The sequence below is a fragment of the Fundulus heteroclitus genome, chromosome 10 (assembly GCF_011125445.2).
Source record: "Fundulus heteroclitus isolate FHET01 chromosome 10, MU-UCD_Fhet_4.1, whole genome shotgun sequence".
In the NCBI taxonomy this organism is placed as follows: Eukaryota; Metazoa; Chordata; class Actinopteri; order Cyprinodontiformes; family Fundulidae; genus Fundulus; species Fundulus heteroclitus.
This window is the reverse complement of record NC_046370.1, coordinates 30,808,711-30,825,504: the sequence shown is the minus strand read 5'-3', so window position 1 is coordinate 30,825,504 and position 16,794 is coordinate 30,808,711. Positions and strand designations below refer to the sequence as shown.

Below are 16,794 nucleotides of genomic sequence, written 5' to 3'. Positions count from 1 at the left end.
CAGTAGACGCAATGAAAAGTTCAGAGAAATGATGTAAAACACGCTTTAAGCTTCAAATTATGGTAAGAGATGTTGCACCCATCCATGACAGGGGGCATGAAAGTACTGAATAAAAGTAGACCAAGAATAAAGCCTTGAGAAAACCATCATACGCTCTTAGTTTGCCCAGATACCTGATTGCCAAATGGTACACAGTAGTCTTTTTCTGCCAAGTAAGAGGCGAACCAGTTCTAATTGCAGACAAACACACTCACCTTTTCCAGTCCAATAAATGCTGCTCAGCGATCCAGTCAGAAAAAAACCCCCAATAAGTTTTAGCTATATTGTTGTTGACATGCCTGTCATTAAAATATGTAACGGGGAGGGAGAGAATTTCCTGGGCATGATGCTGCCACTACCCTGCTTGACTTAGCATCAAGCTCAGGGCATTTATTTATTCACTGCAACAAGAACTGTGCAATGAACTTTGCATATAACTTGAAGGTTCATATGTTTGCTAATCACCATTTGCTCAGCCTCTCAGGGAGAGTTTTGTCTGATGCATCCATGCAGTTGCACGGTGATTCACATCATCTCTAAAGTTACTGCGATCTGTCTTTTTTTTTTACTTTAAATCTCATCAGATGCTAAGGATTATTTGCATACTTTTAGCTTCTCAGGAAGTGTTGTCAGTGCATTGCAACCTGAACATTATACCTTGATTTCTCTGCGCGTTATGTGGGAATCTGTGAGAATCGTTAGCCGGTGTCTCACCAACATTTCATCATGATTACATAATGACAATAATGATTCTGGATTCTATAAGAAGAAAGCAACCAGAAATAGAAAGGAAAGCTGCACTGGAATGCTGGATTCTCCTTCTTCAAGAACAAACAAACAGAAAAAAAACCCACAAAGATTTGAAGCACATGTTTAAGGAAATAAAAGGATTGGCACCAGGAGCAGTCTGACAATGTCCCTGAAGGATCCAGACAGAGCTTTGGGTTGAACATCTCTGGGAAGAACTAAAGGTTGTATTTATTTGTTGATTTCATAAAACAAAACCATACAAAAGACACGTCCGAATCACATTCCAAGGAATAGAATAAATACCCAATAATACAGCGTACAGCGGTCCATGTAGTGAGAGCAGGGCTTTGAGCGGCGCTTCTGGCTTTAGCGCCCTCTGGCGGCGGCTCGGTGGAACCGCCGCTCCCCGGAGGCGGCGTCAGATGAGGGGGCGCTCTCTGTCTCCTTCCACCGCAGCTGAAGAGGATGAGATGAGCGGCTCCTCCTGTGAAGGATGGCCGAGCTCTGATTGAATCGCTTCTGGTCAAAACTGTTGAGCAGACGCGTCCGCGCAGGATTCCCCGAAGACAATTATTCCTCCAGGTCGAGCGGTAAGAAACGATTATTTTGTTATCGTTTTTTTTAAAAATCAAACGCCAGGAAACGGGTGTTGTCCAGGGAAAAATGGCAGAATTTCGCAAATAACTTCTTTTTCTCCCCCTTCTGACGCTGTCCGTGTGGGCTGCCGTTTTCATTAAAGGAGGGTTTATTTATTTCATTATTATATAAACCTCCCCTCCTTTTATTGATGCTGCGTTTTTACCGTCTATTTAGACAGGGACCTGTAGGCGGAGGTTCCCTCCTATTCCCAATATAGAAAGTCACTACATGTGTTTGTACTGCAGTGGCACCGGTGATAATCCGGGATTTTCTCTAATCTTCCAGCTTCTCTGTCACCTACACGCTCAGCTACCAATAAACACGCTGTTTTTTTTTTTCATCAGGCAGCGACTTAATGGCAGGTCCTCAGCTCATCAGGCAGCTGCTATCTGGATTATTTAGGAACGTGTTTATGTGTAAGCAGCCAAGCATCCTGTTATAGTAATACTACTGATTTCTGATTGCATACTCAGGAGTTAGTCTTTTATAGCAGATAAAAAGTGTGTGTGTGTATATATATATATATATATATATATATATATATATATATATATATATATATATATATATAATTAGTATTTTTCTCTTCAGTCTGGTAATGTTTTCTAGGATGCACATTTCCAGATGCATGTTTTCCTAGTCCCCTAGGAAGAAGTAAATTGTCCACACCAGCATCTTTTTTGGCTCCGCTGCCTTCCCCACATCATAGAAAGAGCTGCAAATCCCCTTAGCGCACCAAACTGGCACGCAGGGGCGGACTGACTGCTGAATCAACAACAGCGAGCTGGTCCAACAACACCCACCTACACCCCCGGACCCTCCAAAACGGAGAGAGCTCTCCACCGCTGCCCGCCTCACAGCTCCAGGGAAATAAAGTTGCAGTTTCCAGCACTGGCTCAAGACCCATCGACCCCACGCGCGTCAGGAAAAAAAACTCTGTGACTGTGCGTTATTTTTGGTCAGTGTTGTGCGAACGAGGTGGGCGGTCCTTCGCCTCACCTCTGCTGGGTGATGACAGCTCCGGGTGCCTGATAATGAGCCCTCTGTGGGCCTGGAGTGGACAGCCGGGCTGAAAGTTCTGCAGTGCTCCTCGGTTTCTGCGCTCGCCTCTTTTTTTTTTTTTTTGCCATCGCAAATAAATCTGATTTGTGCTCTCTCATCACTTTGGTGAGCTGCAGTTGGAGGAGGAAGGGAGGGAGGAGGGGGGGGTGGGGGGCACCCCTCTTGACAGAACAAGTGCCAGCGTACTAAAGCTGTTTTATTATCGCAGCAGAGGGCATTGGCCTCACTCTCCGGCCGCCACCATGATGAAAGGATGCCTGCAGTTCCTTATCGAGCCGGCCAAGAAGCTCAAGATTAGACTCAAGGTATGGCACACGGCTGTCAGCTGTGTTGTTGATGTGGCCTTCGGCGTTCTGTGTACATTAGGGATGGGCGAACCGGGCTTAAAATGTCATCGTAATGTTTCACTGTGATGACGGTAGAAAGGGATGGCATGGTGTGTGGAAGTGTGTCGGCCTTTTCGCCATTACTCCTGCCACGCATTCAGCCACATTACTGGAGAAATCAAACTTACCCACTATCAGACATGGCTGCTTCGGTACAGATGCATTAAGTGGTGCAGTTCTGCTATTAGGAAGTGCATTTAGATCAACGCATGTTATTTTATATTTGATCTTTTTCTGGAAGGAATGGTCCAGCAAAAGTAACAATCTCAGCTATACTGTCAGTTTTTGGGATTTATTCTCAAGCACTATTAATCAGGGTTTGTCATTATATATCGCATAATAAATGCTAATTATTATTTCTTTTTTTTTTTAAATAAGCAATACAGTTGCTCACACAAATCTGGCTTTAATCTTCTGTTCCTTGTCAAGGAGTCTCGTAAGCGAGTGAAGCAGGACAAGAAGGAGCCCCTGGTGGAGAGTCAGTTATTTATCATGGAGCTGGGTCGGGAATTGAACAGAATCTGTCAGGTGAGCTTTGCTTCTCGCTCCCTTTTTTAGGTTTGGGTCGGCATAGGATTCTCACCGTGTGATGACTTTAATTAATCAAATAAGAGTTTCAAGGTGTCGCGCATATCCACTCAAAACATAGGCCAGGAGCAGAAAACGTGCTAATTGTTAATGTTATTAGCATTTAATTTTACATACCGACTACATTGAGTTGCAGTCTTCAAGTGCTTGTTGTGCGGCATATGAGCTATTTAGCAGTGCTTCTTTTCATAGTTTACTTAAAAAAAAAAAATGAAGCTGTTGTTAAAGGCTTAATTAGTCAGGCTATCTTCTCTGGCAGCCAGCATGCAGTAGGCTGCTTAACATACGAAGCCCTAGTTTCCTCACCATCAATGTCCCTTTTTTCTTTGTGACCAGAAATATTCCCAAACAATAAAGAAAAAAAGAAAAAAGAAAAATAAAAAATAAAAAAAATTGTAAGCCAAGGAATGGGCATATTGGCGCTCTTTCAGCCAGCTGACAGGCAGTTGAGGAGGTAGCACTACGTGACTTTGTGCTCCATACAGGCAGAGAGAATTCAGAGTTATGGAAGGTTTCCACCTCGCAGCAAACTTTTGTAACTGAGGGACAAGTAAATTCAGGCAAGTGCACAGCAACATGTGGGGGAGGGGCAGCATTGCTTCACTCAATGGTTCAGACAGCTAGTGAAAACTCCATCCCTGTCCTCGGTATCCCCCACCAGACTGCTTTAAACTGCGGGAACAACGCGATAGAAACAACTAGCACCTTTGGAACTGTGGCGTTTCACATGGCGGCATAGAGGCTCAATCCCATGCGATCGTTTTTCAGAGATCCAGCGTCCTCAGCCACATCTGGACCGGTGAGGACATCTGGCCCGCCGGCGTCTGCAGAGACTTCATCGTGGACTGGGCCGCCATACTGGAAAAGAGGGTGCAGGTACCAGGGGGGGGCGTCAGGCTTCCTCCCAGGCCCCGGGCCAACGGGAAAAAGGGTCTCAAAGGTCTCCATCTGTCCTGCAGCACAAGATCATGCCGTCTGAGTACCAGTACGAGAGGCGGGAGAAGAGGGACTGGAAGGGCCACCTCCTGTGCATGCTGGAGTCGGAGGGCGAGTACGACATGGGGCCGTACAAGAGGGTCATCCTGGACTGGACGCGGGAGATTAAGAGCAGGGCTCAGGTGAGCGCTCCACACCCAGGGTGTCGGTCCGGGGTTGGCTGGCGTGTGATTAAAGTCTGACCCAGTTCCCTTGCTTGTGTCCGCTCAGGATGATTACCATAAACCTTGCCCTTGATAATCACCCCGTCATATCTGGGAGGGCCTAACGGTGTCGCCCGTCTCTGCTTTGTTGTGTCTAGCCCGCCGTCTGGCCCGGCGAGCCTGTGCTCATGATGCTGGACGACCTGGAGTTCCAGTGGAAGAGAGGCAGCCTGCCCAACCTGCTGCCGGCCGTGGAGCTGGTCATGCTGGCCGTGCTGAATGCCGACAGCCCAGTAAAGGTCCGAACGGGCGATGAAACGCCGTATGAGTGCCGCACGATGCCGGCCCGCGCTAATCCCTTTTTATGGGACCGTCCAGTTCACCTTGGCCGGCTTTAGCTTTATGTTTCTGTGTGCAGGAGGACGTGACCAAGCAGTGGCTGGTGAAAAAGCAGAGAAGCCAGAAGATCGGTGAGTGGAGAGGAGATGAAGCTTAACTTGGTGGTCAAATTCGACCTGTAGTCTTGAAGATGAGATTAAAGCTGCTGGGAAGTGGTTTATGAAATGAGGTTGATTTAACGGTACATGTTCGTAGTAACATCGTTTCACGCCGGAGCACAATTAAAAATGGGGGTCCGTTAAGTCAAAGGACCACGGTGAAGAATTTGTGTTCTGGATGAAAATCCAAATTTCTTTTAAATCGTTCTTTTAATATTTGTCTTTCAGATGCAGTCCGCTACATCCCCCACGGCGGTAAGTTCACATGTTGGGGCTTGTGGAAGCAAGTTGCTATTCAACAACGTACCACATCTTAGACGACCGTCTCAAGTCCACTCAATGTAAACAGCGCTATAAAACACTGGTATAGAAACGGCAAGGGAGCAGCAAATGTGTCTGAGACGATTCCTTGACCGCCCTGCCTGACATGCTGCTTGACCTATTTTCACATATAGGGTGGTCAGGAAGTGTTGTTCTGATTTGGCCCTCAACTCCAATTTAAGAATGATTTGGCCGGCTTGATGCAGCTGGAGGGATTTCATTTTCAATAAAATAGTTAAAGATGGGTTAAAAGCTTCCTACAATTAAAAATATAACACCAAGTATTTGTCTTCTAATAACCACACATTACTTTCCCTTGAATTAAATAGCAAACAGAACCACATATAGTCAATGACTTTTACTCAAATGCAGACTTTGCTCCACTGAAGTCTGCTTTTATGTAATTTATTAAAATTGGCTACAATAAAGCAAAGGTCCCCATAGACTGACTCAAATCTTGTGTGTGTGTATATATATATATATTTTATTTATTTATTTATTTATTAATTTTATTTATTTATTTTATTTAATAAGCCCAAAATAGGGATACAAATGGGATGACCGGCTTTTAATTATACCTATGTGCAAATCCCCAGATCTGCAATTATTTACACATCCCTTTCCTACCGGAAATCAGACCAAATTAATTTAAAAATTGCACACATGTATTTTGTGGAATAGGTAAAAAACTAAATTCACAATTAATTTTTTTTTTCTTGTGGTAATTTTAAGATGGCCATCTGCCTTTTGTGGATGGTTAATGTAATAAATCAAATTATGGTAGCAGAAGGTTCTCTGACCTGAAGGTTTAAAAAGGATTTCATGAGCCCAGATCTTTACAAATTTGACACATTGATTCTGAATATGGAAATTGATCAAGGCGGAGATAATGCATTGCTTTAAAGATCAAGTGTTATTGTCATACCTCCATTCTCATTTAAACATATTAAAATATAACATCCTAAAATTGATATAAACCACAGATTGCAAGTATGTGTTTTTGTCCAAAGAATAAAATCACCTTCTGCTCTAAAACTAGTCAGAACATGTCTGGCTCAGAAAGAGCATCCTAATTAGGGAAGGTTACCTTTGGTGTACCACTCCATCGTTGTGTGGGATTACTCAGCAGCATGTTGTGTTATGAACGATAACAATGCATCACTTCATGGTTCATTTGTGGCTCAGAGGAAAATTAACCAGGTAGAAAAAGAGGAGTGTTACGACAAATGGGTCGCAGGCAGCAGCGTTAAAGTTATGGCTGAGGAGTTATAGGTACTGAGATTACGTATCATTCTGTGTTCTGTGATTCTCACCTTTTTAAATGAAAAAACACTGCTTAGTGGAGTAAATCCCTACACAGGCTAGGGGCATCTTCTGCAGCGGTAAAGCCAGCCGTATCTGGCTGAGGCAAAAGCATCAGAACAAGAGTTAAAGTAGAGCAATGGTGGTTTTCATGACTTTATTTAGACAATGTGTTTTATTTAGGCAAGTTATTAATTTACATATGGTGTAGTTTATATAGCTTTGTAAGTTGTTACTTTTTTGGGGATATGCTATTTGTCACTACGCAAGGCATGCCTTATTTATTTAGGTCAAGTGCTGCTTGTTGGTATGGACAAGTTGTTGCTCATTTATTTAGTCAAGTTATTGTTTTGTTTTATTAGGGAAAGTTATTGGTTGCTTAGGAAAGGTCCACCTAACTGGACTGACTGGGATCAACAAGGTTTACATCCAGAATTTCTTTAAAATTAGAAACATCGGGTTTTAATAATGGGACATGCTACTACTGTTTTATTTAGACAAGGTACTGCTTATTTATTTAGCTTTTCTTTTATCAGAGTAAGACACCGTCCTTGAATTAGCAGATAGTATTACTGATGGTTTTCTTTTGTTAATTCAGCCAAGGTATCACTTATTTTAGGTACAGTGCTGTTTGGTTATTTAGAAAAGGTATCGCTAGTCCTGCAAGTCCATGCCCAAAGCATACTATGCAACAGTTTTGGCTGTTTTTTAAGAGTTCGGATCAGAACTGGCTTACCTGCAGGGTAATAATCTTAAAATTTCTGGCCCAATCTCAAAGGGATATTATGATGAGTCGAAAGGCTGGGGGGGGAAAAATCCATGTGGCGTTGAAGTGAGATGGAACAAACCCAAATGGCACTGTGAAGCCAGGAAGTCCATAAAACTCTAAAACATTTGCAGACCTGAGCAGGTTAAGCGTACAGACATGACATTATGGCTGGTAGAAGTGTTAGCGGGTTGTATTTACCGTCAGGTTGTTGTTTAATCTGTGACAAAATGGGCATTGCTCAATGTTTAAAGTATGATTTTTTTTTTTTCTTCTTTACAGTCTGGAATTGGATTTGCGAAGCATCAGGTATGACGCACCTAAGCGTTGCTCATCCTAAGCCCAGTTTAGACGTGAAAGCTCATTGTTCTGTTGTCGGCTTCTCGTCTCCAGAGGATATCACCCTGGACTCGGAGTCTGCCAACCCTAACCTGCTCATCTCCGCCGACGAGAAGCGCATGAGGTGCGGCCTGGAGCGCCGCAGCGTCCCGCCCTGTCCGGGCCGCTTCGACGGCTGGTGGTGTGCTGTGGGCAAGGAGGCCTACGCCTCCGGACGCCACTACTGGGAGGTGGAGGTGGGCGAGAGGGATTGGCGTCTGGGCGTGGCCAAAGCGTCCGCCGTGAGGCAGGGCTTTCGCTCCCTGAACACAGACACGGGATACTTTACCATCCGGCTGGAGAGAGGCGCGGATCTGAAAGCCCTGACCGTTCCCGCCACCCTCTTACCTCAACGTCTGATGCTGAGAAAAGTCGGGGTGTATCTGGACTACGAGATGGGCCAGCTGTCCTTCTACGACGTCGAGAAGCGTTCGCACCTGTACACCTACAACGAAAACTTCACCGAGGAACTGTACCCTCTGTTCGGGACCGTGGAGGTGGTCAAAGACCTGGCGATCCGGCCGGCCGGCGTCCGGCAGCCGTGTCTCTGTCCCGGGCCGTGCCTGTGGACCTGAACTGCTCGGCACAAGCCGACCTCCTCAAACCTGATTCTCCTCGGTCCACTGAGTCTGTGCTTGGTGTGCAGTCTGGACCGAAGGTGTGACTCCTGCTGAGAGGTGCCTTGCGAGGTCAGGATCGAGAACTGCCATTCATCCGCATTACACTTTGTGTTCCCCTGCCTTCATGGTGACCATAGTTCACGGGACCGTTTGTATTTTGCAGCTTAACGTTTGAAGTGTCAGGTCCGAATAGCCATTTTTAGGTGGTTGTTTTCACTCTGGGCATTTTCTGAAACACGTGGCACATGAAGACATTAGATTTTCATACTATACATTTTTATCTTACATTTTCCATGACTTGTTGTAGAAGTTTTAAAAGTCGGAGTATAAAGTGTGTGTGTGATTGAGTGAGAGAGAGAGAGAGCCCTCCCCAGCAGATAATCGGTCTGGACTGACGCATGTGAGCTCTTAATCTCTGCGTGGCGGTTCTTCTAAAGCCTCCTGCAAACATTTCCAGGCATGAGCTTCATGCATCCGTGCTGTTGTTTTTGTGCAAAGCGTGAAGACGGTAAACACGAATAAATTATAAAAATGTCCCATTTTTGTTTGTGATCTCACACGTAGTTATTGCAGCAGTCAACAATCAGCAGTCATTGTTTTCTTATAAATCTTTATTAAGTGCAATATAACTGATGTACAAAAAAAATGCAAAAAAAAAAAAAAGAAATATGTACCTGCTTATATGTAAATGATACGTAATGTTGAATGTCTTTTTGATGCGTTGCTCATCAATATCCTGTATGTTTACTGAGAAGGTGATCTGAAAATGTGTCAAAAGTCTTTAACGTGTGAACCCAAAGTACAGTAGAACCTGCAGCCGAAGCAAATACAATCTCTGTCTTCAAAACGTCCTTTCTCTGATATGTCTTCCATTGATCAAATGTCAATCTACTGAACCAAAAAAAAAATGCCAAAATTAGCCACATAAAGAAAGGAAATGCATAAAAACGACAGCTGTAATGAAAACCATACATTTTAAATCCGTAAACATGTTTCATCTCGTTGATTTCTGATTCCCTTGTGTTAAACACTCGTGCCCTAGTGCAGATGTAAATGAGCATCAACCACATGCAAATATATATATGTATAAAAAATGTATATGTTGGGAAATTTTCTTTTACACACTTTAATATAAAAAAAGTTAGAAACAAAAGCCCTTTAAAGTTCCACAGTGTCAGTAAAGATGAAGCTGTTCGAAACATGCTTGTAATAAGATCTTGGGTGACAGGAGAATAGGGAGGTCATTTTGGATTACTGAGTAGTCAGCTTATTGGCCTGTGATGACTTCCTTTACAAAGCTGCTCTGCTAACAGATGTGAGCCGACAGAAGAACTGCTCTCAGATAAAAGCTACAACTTTAGGGAGAAACGTGGCAGGAACGAAAGGGATAACTTCGGCTCACTTAAAGAGGGAAAGTGGCCACAGTTTGTAACAGACAAAGGCGGCCTCTTCAATTTTCTAAGGACTTTTTTTTTTTTTTTTTTTTTGCACATCCTTTTCACCCTATACACACATGCACGTACATTTACAAACTCTCTTTGGCGTTCTGATTTGTTGGGACGCCGGATGCTATCGCGGGCATAGTTTAAACAACTTCCTAAGACTCGTAAAACATTCTCTTTGTGACAGTAGATCCAACGACGCCCCTCTGAACCACTTCCCTGGTGACCTGACGGCTCACCATGCCGCCCGTCTCTGTGACCTGAGTCATCATCATCCCGTCTGTTGAGCAGAGAGCGCCGCAGGTTAAAGTGTGACCAACACCGCTGCTGATAAGGAGGACTGGGTCCATTGTCTTCTTACCTGAGAAATAGGGATCGTTGAGCATGGTGTGGGAGACGTTTGTTCTTGTGGTGACTTCGGTTGGCATTTGGAAAACCTCCCTCCTTGTTACTGACTGACTGTTGTATTGAGATAAGGCACCTGCAGGGCACGGCGGCGGCCAAAAAGAAATGTCATTTAGGGTGTGGATAGCAGAGGCATAATTTGATTTCCAGTTCTCGTGTTAAAAGTGGCCAATTTTGCTTCCTTTCAAACATTTAGGATAGGTCTATGAGCTACAAAAACAGGATCATTACATATTGTTTTGCAGAAAATCATTATCTGCTAATGAGATTTCACCTCCACAGTTTCACCTGAACTGAGCTCCTTTCAGAACGAGCTATTTCTAGGACTGTCACTTTTATGAAAATAATCCGTTGCTGACCACGCCCCCAACTCCAACACTCACGCTTTATACACAGGAAAATGGCTGAAAACAGCTGCACAATGGTACAACAATACTTCTTTGACCCTGATTCAGACCCAGAAGCTGAAGAAGTGAAGCTTCGTGCACAACCAGCAAAGAAGCCGTTTCTGAATGGTGAGTAGCCTTTTCCTGTAGGGCTCCTTTAGCAAGAGTTCCAGAGCTACATTCAAAACCATGTTTCTGCAGTGTTAACCTTTCCTGTTATATCTGCTAAACTGCCTAGAAACATTTGCCTGTGAGTGTTATGTCGTTATAGTGTTAGCTTGTGTAAAGGTGCGTTCAAATTGAGCGCGAACGTCGCCGGCTGAGCGACAGATTTACATGAGCGACGTAACGCCACGCGAAGCCACAGAGGCAATTCCAGCGACACAAAACGTGCGATTTTTGGCAATTAAAGCGAAGCCAGGGCGACGTGAGACCTGCGATGGATGTGAAGCGACAGTTGTTGGAGTTGAAAAAGCTGAACTTTTGGGGTGGGATGGACTGCAGCAGAGACGAAGCAGTTTTCATTCAACATGGAAGATAAACTGATAGTGGCGGTCTGCGGTCGGCCTGAGTCGTATGACTCAACCGATTTATTACTGCCAAGAAAAGTCCAGAAAGGGCCAAGTCTGCAGAAGAGTGGGCGAGGATGCTGGAGTGGCAGGTAAGTGAAAGGGTCACTAGATGGCGGCATTGTACTACGTTATTCCTGCCTCGTCATCCGCTGTGCAATTGCTCTCGCCTGCTGTGCGAACGGCCGGCGATGACGTCAGGTGAGCGACAGCAAGCAAAAGTGACGACATTGTAGCGCCAGTGTTAACGCATCTTATGAGACATCTAGGACGCATTTTGGTTGTTTTAGGCTGGAAGAATATGAGAATAAAATAAGATGCTAATAGCGTCCCTATGGTATTTTCAATGCAAATTAGCATCATGGTAACCGTTAGTTTGTGTCTTTTCAGCTGTACTGGAATTTTATACACATTTTCCGGCTTGTATATGCTATGTTGTGTATTTATTCCCATAATAATTATAACTTCAATGTAAAATGTGATATAAAAGTAATGTGATTTTTAAAAAAAATGTTAGTTTTACTTTGCTTGAGTTGCTAGGTGAGGGGCAGTGCCCGCCGATTGTGACGTAATAATCGGGAGTTTTTTTAAACAGCTTGTTTTCAAGACACCGACAAAATATTTACTTATTGCCAAAAAAACACCCGATGTTTGTTTTCTGATAGGTTTTTTTGTTTGTTTGTTTTGAGCTTTTGTCTGTTTTTAGAAACAGTAGAGACCCAAATGTGCAAAAAGCTAACTTTTCATAATAAATCACCCACAAAATGTATTCTTAAGTATACGCTTCAAACTCTAACAGATGCATAGAAAAACAACAACTGGGTCAAAATCCAGAAGTATTCTCGTTAGTTACATTGTGGCTGTCATAATAAATTAACCTTCATTTTGGTCTCCTCTGACCAGAGCGCCTTATTCCACATGTCTGCTGTGTCCCCTATAAGGCCTGTGCTCCACTTTAAAGGAGACGTCCAATGGCCAACTTTCAGCATTGGATTTCTTCTTGCCACTTTTCTATAAAGGCTAGAATGGTGGAGTGCACAATGAATAGCCGTCAACCTGTCAACAGATTCTCCTGTCTGAGCTGTAGTTCTCTGCAGCTCCTCCAGAGCTAACCTATTTGGTTGCTCTTTTGATTTATGCTGATCTTTCTGGGCCTGTCGCCTTAGCCTGACAATCATGTCTTTTGAGGTTTGCAGTTGAACCATACCTAAATATGGAAAAGCTCAAGGGCTTTGAATACTTTCACCATTCACTGTGTTTTCTGTCCTTGGAAATGGCCTACCTCCATCCTGAGACTCAATGGTGATGATGCCCTCCCTCTCAGGACCAAAGCCCTGCGTGGTACGAGCCTGGACCTTGAACTTATACGGAACATTCTCAGTCAGGTTTGGTACGGTCAGACTGGTCTCGCCGTCGTCGCCGCTTACGTTGAAGGAGCGCATACCACCTGGGAAACACAGGAAACGGATTATGATCAAACGCTGAGGTATTAGAAATTGGCACAGTGACGGTACACGTTTGGGTTGCCTCACCTCCACCATGTAGCTGTTCACAGGTCACCACATAGCCCAGGATGTCTCCATTGGGCTTCCGTGGTTTTTCCCAGGTGAGCTGCAGTGAGTCAGGGCTCAGGGCTGTGAACACCAGAGGGCCTGGAGCACTGGGAGTACTCAGGGTGAACGGTGAGCCTGTGGACAGAGGCGAGACACCAAACACAGTTCTGGTGACACAATTTAAACAACAACTGTGTCTGTGAGTTAGAGTGCAAAACAGCAGATCCAGCACCTGGCATCGGGCTAAGGGGGCTCTTAGGGTCCACGGCTGACTCGATGGTGATGACTCCCTCACGTTCTGGACCCCAGCCCTCCTGACTCTGAGCTTTCACCTTGAACAGGTAGGAGTGGTTGGGCAGCAGGTCATAGATGACCACAGAGTTCTCGGCTGGGTTTGTGACATTGATGCGCTTCGTCTCACCTGCAGGAGACAGAATGATGAACACCAGAGGCCTACTTAATGTACCATAAAGAGGACGGTGAAAATATAACCTTTGTTTGTTTTTTTCTTCCAAATTAAAGCCAAAAGCTGTTACTAAGACAACGACCCTAAACAGGAATCTGTGTCCGTACCTCCATTGAGCAGCTGGTAGAGAACACAGTATCCCTGGATGTCTTTCTCGCAGTGTGGCTCCTGCCAGCTGACTTTAAGAGCAGTCGGTCCCAGAGCGGAAAACACCAGTCTGCTCGGGGTGTCCGGTACACCAGGAGAGAGTCGGGCATCTGATTGAACACAGAAAGGTACATGTGAGAAAACCTTAGAAATATGACGTTTTTTTCTATGTCTCTTTCATGAGTGCTGGGAATGAGCATAGCTAAAGAAATTATTTCGTATAATTATCAAGAAAGGCTGCCTAATGGCAAACTGGGTGGATGAGACTATTAAGGTAGGATGCAGGTTATACACAGATGAAGAGTTGCTGGTTCCAACAACAGAACTGCTCCAGAGGGACTCGGATGATCAGCAGTGGGACACATTTGCTTGTGTGGTTTGAAAAACTATTTGTCCCTTTACAGATTGCTTATTGTCATGTTTCAGTATGTCTATCAAATTTCAACATGAGTAAATATAAAAAGCAGTTTTCAAATATTTTTTTTCTTTTATTTAGGGGAAAAAAAGTTATTCAAATCAACCACACCCTTTGTGAAAATGTAACTTCCGCCAATGACTTAATGAATTAACTTTGATTGACCACATCGTTTCCATCTGTATCACCAGCCGCACCCAGGCCTGATTACTGCCTGACCTCAAGAATCCACAAAACACAAGATACTAGCAAACCTGTCTGACAACATGAAGTAGGCTCTCAGATCTCAAAAGCTAACAGGTAATGCCCTAATCTAACACAATTTCAGAACATTTGTGGATCAATGTGACTTTACCCTTTTGAAAGGATTTCAAAGCCATTTCTATCGCTTTGAGAGCCACAGCAAACCACAATGAGTCATTAACCACAAATAGAAAAACAAAGGAATGTGGGTGAACCTCTCTCAGAGTTGCCGACCTACCAGAGCATATCGACTCCTCGTGAGGATGTAATGAAAGAACCAAGAACAACTAATGAAATCCTTAGGAGAGATCCGGGACCAAATCCAATGTTGACAAAATAAATAAATAAATCAAGGCCTAAAATATTGGGAGAAAATTCTCTGAACTGACAAAGACTATAGTGGAACTTTTGGGGAGGTATGCATCTCAGTAGGTCTGACAAAAAAACTAAAACTAGCACAGCATTATATATATATAAAAAAAAATTAATGTCACACAGATGATCAAACATGGTGGTGGCAGTGTAATGGTCTGGGATGACTGCCCCAGGACCTGGACGCCTTTCTGTAATTGATGGCATCGTGAATTCTCTCCTCTAGCAGAAAATCCTGAAGGAGAATGCCCAGCCACCAGTTTGTGACATGAATTACGCTGAGGGGATGCAGCAGGACAATGATCTGAACCATGCCAACAAGTCTACCTTTCAGTGGCTGAAAAAAGTCTAAGATAAAGCTTTTGGAGTGTCCTAATCAAAAACCAGACTTAAAGGAATAATAAAAAATAAAGTCACCCAGTGGTTCAAAACAGCACACGCACACAGCCGGCTGCTTCCTCAATGGTCCGTTGCTGATGTGAAACCTCACAAAATTTTTTACTTCCACAGGACAGGTATACGATGGTGTATTCTGTTCTATTTCTGGTCCGCTTCTCTTACTGGCTTCCGTGTTCGCAGGCTGCTGCTCTTTTGCCAAAATAAAATACCAAATGCTGCACTTTGCTTTGGGAACCCTGAGAGCTCTCATGAGATTGGTTTAGGAACCAGGAAGTAAACACGGGCTGCAGTAGTTCCAGACATTGCCTCTAGGTTTGAAAGGAGAAAAACGTGACTAAGACATTGTTGATGGAGAGGACCGATTGTTTAAAGGGAAAGTTACTTCCATTATGAAATATGACAGATTATGATTATTGATGTGACCTAATTAACTATACATGGCCACCTGATAGGAGATCGTGTATAGTTAATAGTAGGAACAACATAATCTCCTGATATATGAGGTGACGTCGTGTTGGAGTTTATTGGAGTTGATTAACTGCATCTTTTACAGTAAACCATGAAGGATTTATAGAAATTTACACATGGTATACACAAAATGTCCTGTAGCAGGCGGCTTGTTTTCGTACCCAAAGCAGTTGGCTGTAAATGGGGGGGGATCTGAGTAAAAAAAGACTGTTTGCTTAAATGTGAAGAAAGTTTTGAGTTGGATTTGTTGGAGATGCTCCAGTCCTCTTTGATATCTCAACTCTGATTGGTCAGACTTGCATTACTGTGAATAATAGCGACTACAAGACTCAGTTAGCCCAGAAGTACTGAAATCAACTGAAGAAAACTGGTACTAAAACTGCAACAAAGGATTTCTCTGCTGAAAAGTTCAGAGGCCCAGAAGAAGTAAAAACAACTGTTCTTATTTACCTATTAGTAATGCAATTTTTTTATTTTATCATCTATATACTTACAGCCAGGGTCCGAAATGAACACTCACCAGATGCCAAATGCAAGTAAATTTTCCGTTTGGCGAGTAAATTTCAGAGGGCTAGCAGCCACATGTCGAGTAAATGTTTGTACCAAATAAATTGTGTTTTTCAGTCATCATTTGGGTGGATGCTTCTTTATGTTCCTCTGCTGTCAGCTAGTATGACAACAAACACGCACGTACACAAACACTCGCACATGTGACGCGAGAACGACAGCAACTACGTCATGTCCGTTTGCTAACAGCTAGCGTTTAGCGCAGGCTAATGACGTAGCGGGATTATGTGGAGATGTTTAGCAGGAGTCAGTCAGGCTTACTTGGCCAGTCGATTTTTACGCCTACCGGCCAACTTGGTCGGTGAATCAGCAAGTTAATTGTTAGAAGAAATATGAATGTAATCATTTTCTTTTTATCTTTTTATTAAGGACTGTTCTACTGTTTTAACTTCACACAGGAGAAACAGATGTTTCTCCTAGACAAGGAGTCTCTTGCTATATATGTTAATCTTATACCTCTTTGTGTACCAACCCCATGTTGTAAAACCCCCCTTATCTTTTTTGTGAATTCCTGACTCCTCCTGCCCTTTCTTTGATGTCTGATAATAAAGGCAAAGAGACAGAAGGTAGCCAGCGCAGATGGAGCCGAGACTGTGATGAAAACGGCCTCACGTTTCTGGCTCTTCTGCCCTCTTTTCTTTGAGAAAGAGTCTAAAACTTGTTTGTGTTGGCTTTCTTTCCAGAATAAAAGAGTTATTAAACTTAACTCTATCATTAATTCAGGACACTGCTTACAGTTATGTATGTTTAAAAAGAAACTTATCTTGTACATACTGCCCTTGTCTTACTTATGCCTGTAAAACTTGTAGTTTTATCTGTCATACATAGTTTTCTGTTCTGCTTGTTTGTCTGTTATTTTCACGATGTGAGTGTTA

The 16,794-nt window shown here is 43.5% G+C and overlaps 2 protein-coding genes across 9 annotated transcripts in view; one reads left to right on the top strand and one right to left on the bottom strand.

The window, feature by feature from the left end:
• The first annotated feature begins 1,196 nt into the window (after positions 1-1,196).
• zgc:194990 (uncharacterized protein LOC568410 homolog) lies at positions 1,197-9,383 on the top strand. Of its 2 annotated transcripts, none has more exons than XM_012864098.3 (10): positions 1,197-1,379; positions 2,702-2,795; positions 3,306-3,404; positions 4,233-4,340; positions 4,424-4,582; positions 4,762-4,902; positions 5,022-5,073; positions 5,329-5,355; positions 7,772-7,798; positions 7,883-8,442. In XM_012864098.3, exons 2-10 carry the CDS (start codon positions 2,733-2,735, stop codon positions 8,440-8,442), a joined length of 1,236 nt encoding a protein of 411 aa, XP_012719552.2. In that variant the 5' UTR covers positions 1,197-1,379; positions 2,702-2,732. The 2 variants fall into 2 exon arrangements, with proteins under 2 accessions (XP_012719552.2, XP_012719551.2); XM_012864097.3 differs by having other exon boundaries at positions 1,199-1,379; positions 2,699-2,795; positions 7,883-9,383.
• A 563-nt stretch (positions 9,384-9,946) lies between these two features.
• itgb4 (integrin, beta 4) overlaps positions 9,947-16,794 on the bottom strand; it is a 37,114-nt gene continuing 30,266 nt past the window's right edge. For all 7 annotated transcript variants that reach the window (XM_036142496.1, XM_036142497.1, XM_021317253.2 and 4 more), the window contains 6 exons: positions 13,416-13,565; positions 13,075-13,263; positions 12,822-12,977; positions 12,572-12,736; positions 10,291-10,410; positions 9,947-10,209 (listed from right to left, as the gene is read on the bottom strand). In XM_036142496.1, coding sequence (XP_035998389.1) covers positions 10,085-10,209; positions 10,291-10,410; positions 12,572-12,736; positions 12,822-12,977; positions 13,075-13,263; positions 13,416-13,565 — 905 coding nt within the window. In that variant the 3' untranslated portion in view covers positions 9,947-10,084. The remainder of the gene's footprint in view (positions 10,210-10,290; positions 10,411-12,571; positions 12,737-12,821; positions 12,978-13,074; positions 13,264-13,415; positions 13,566-16,794) is intronic.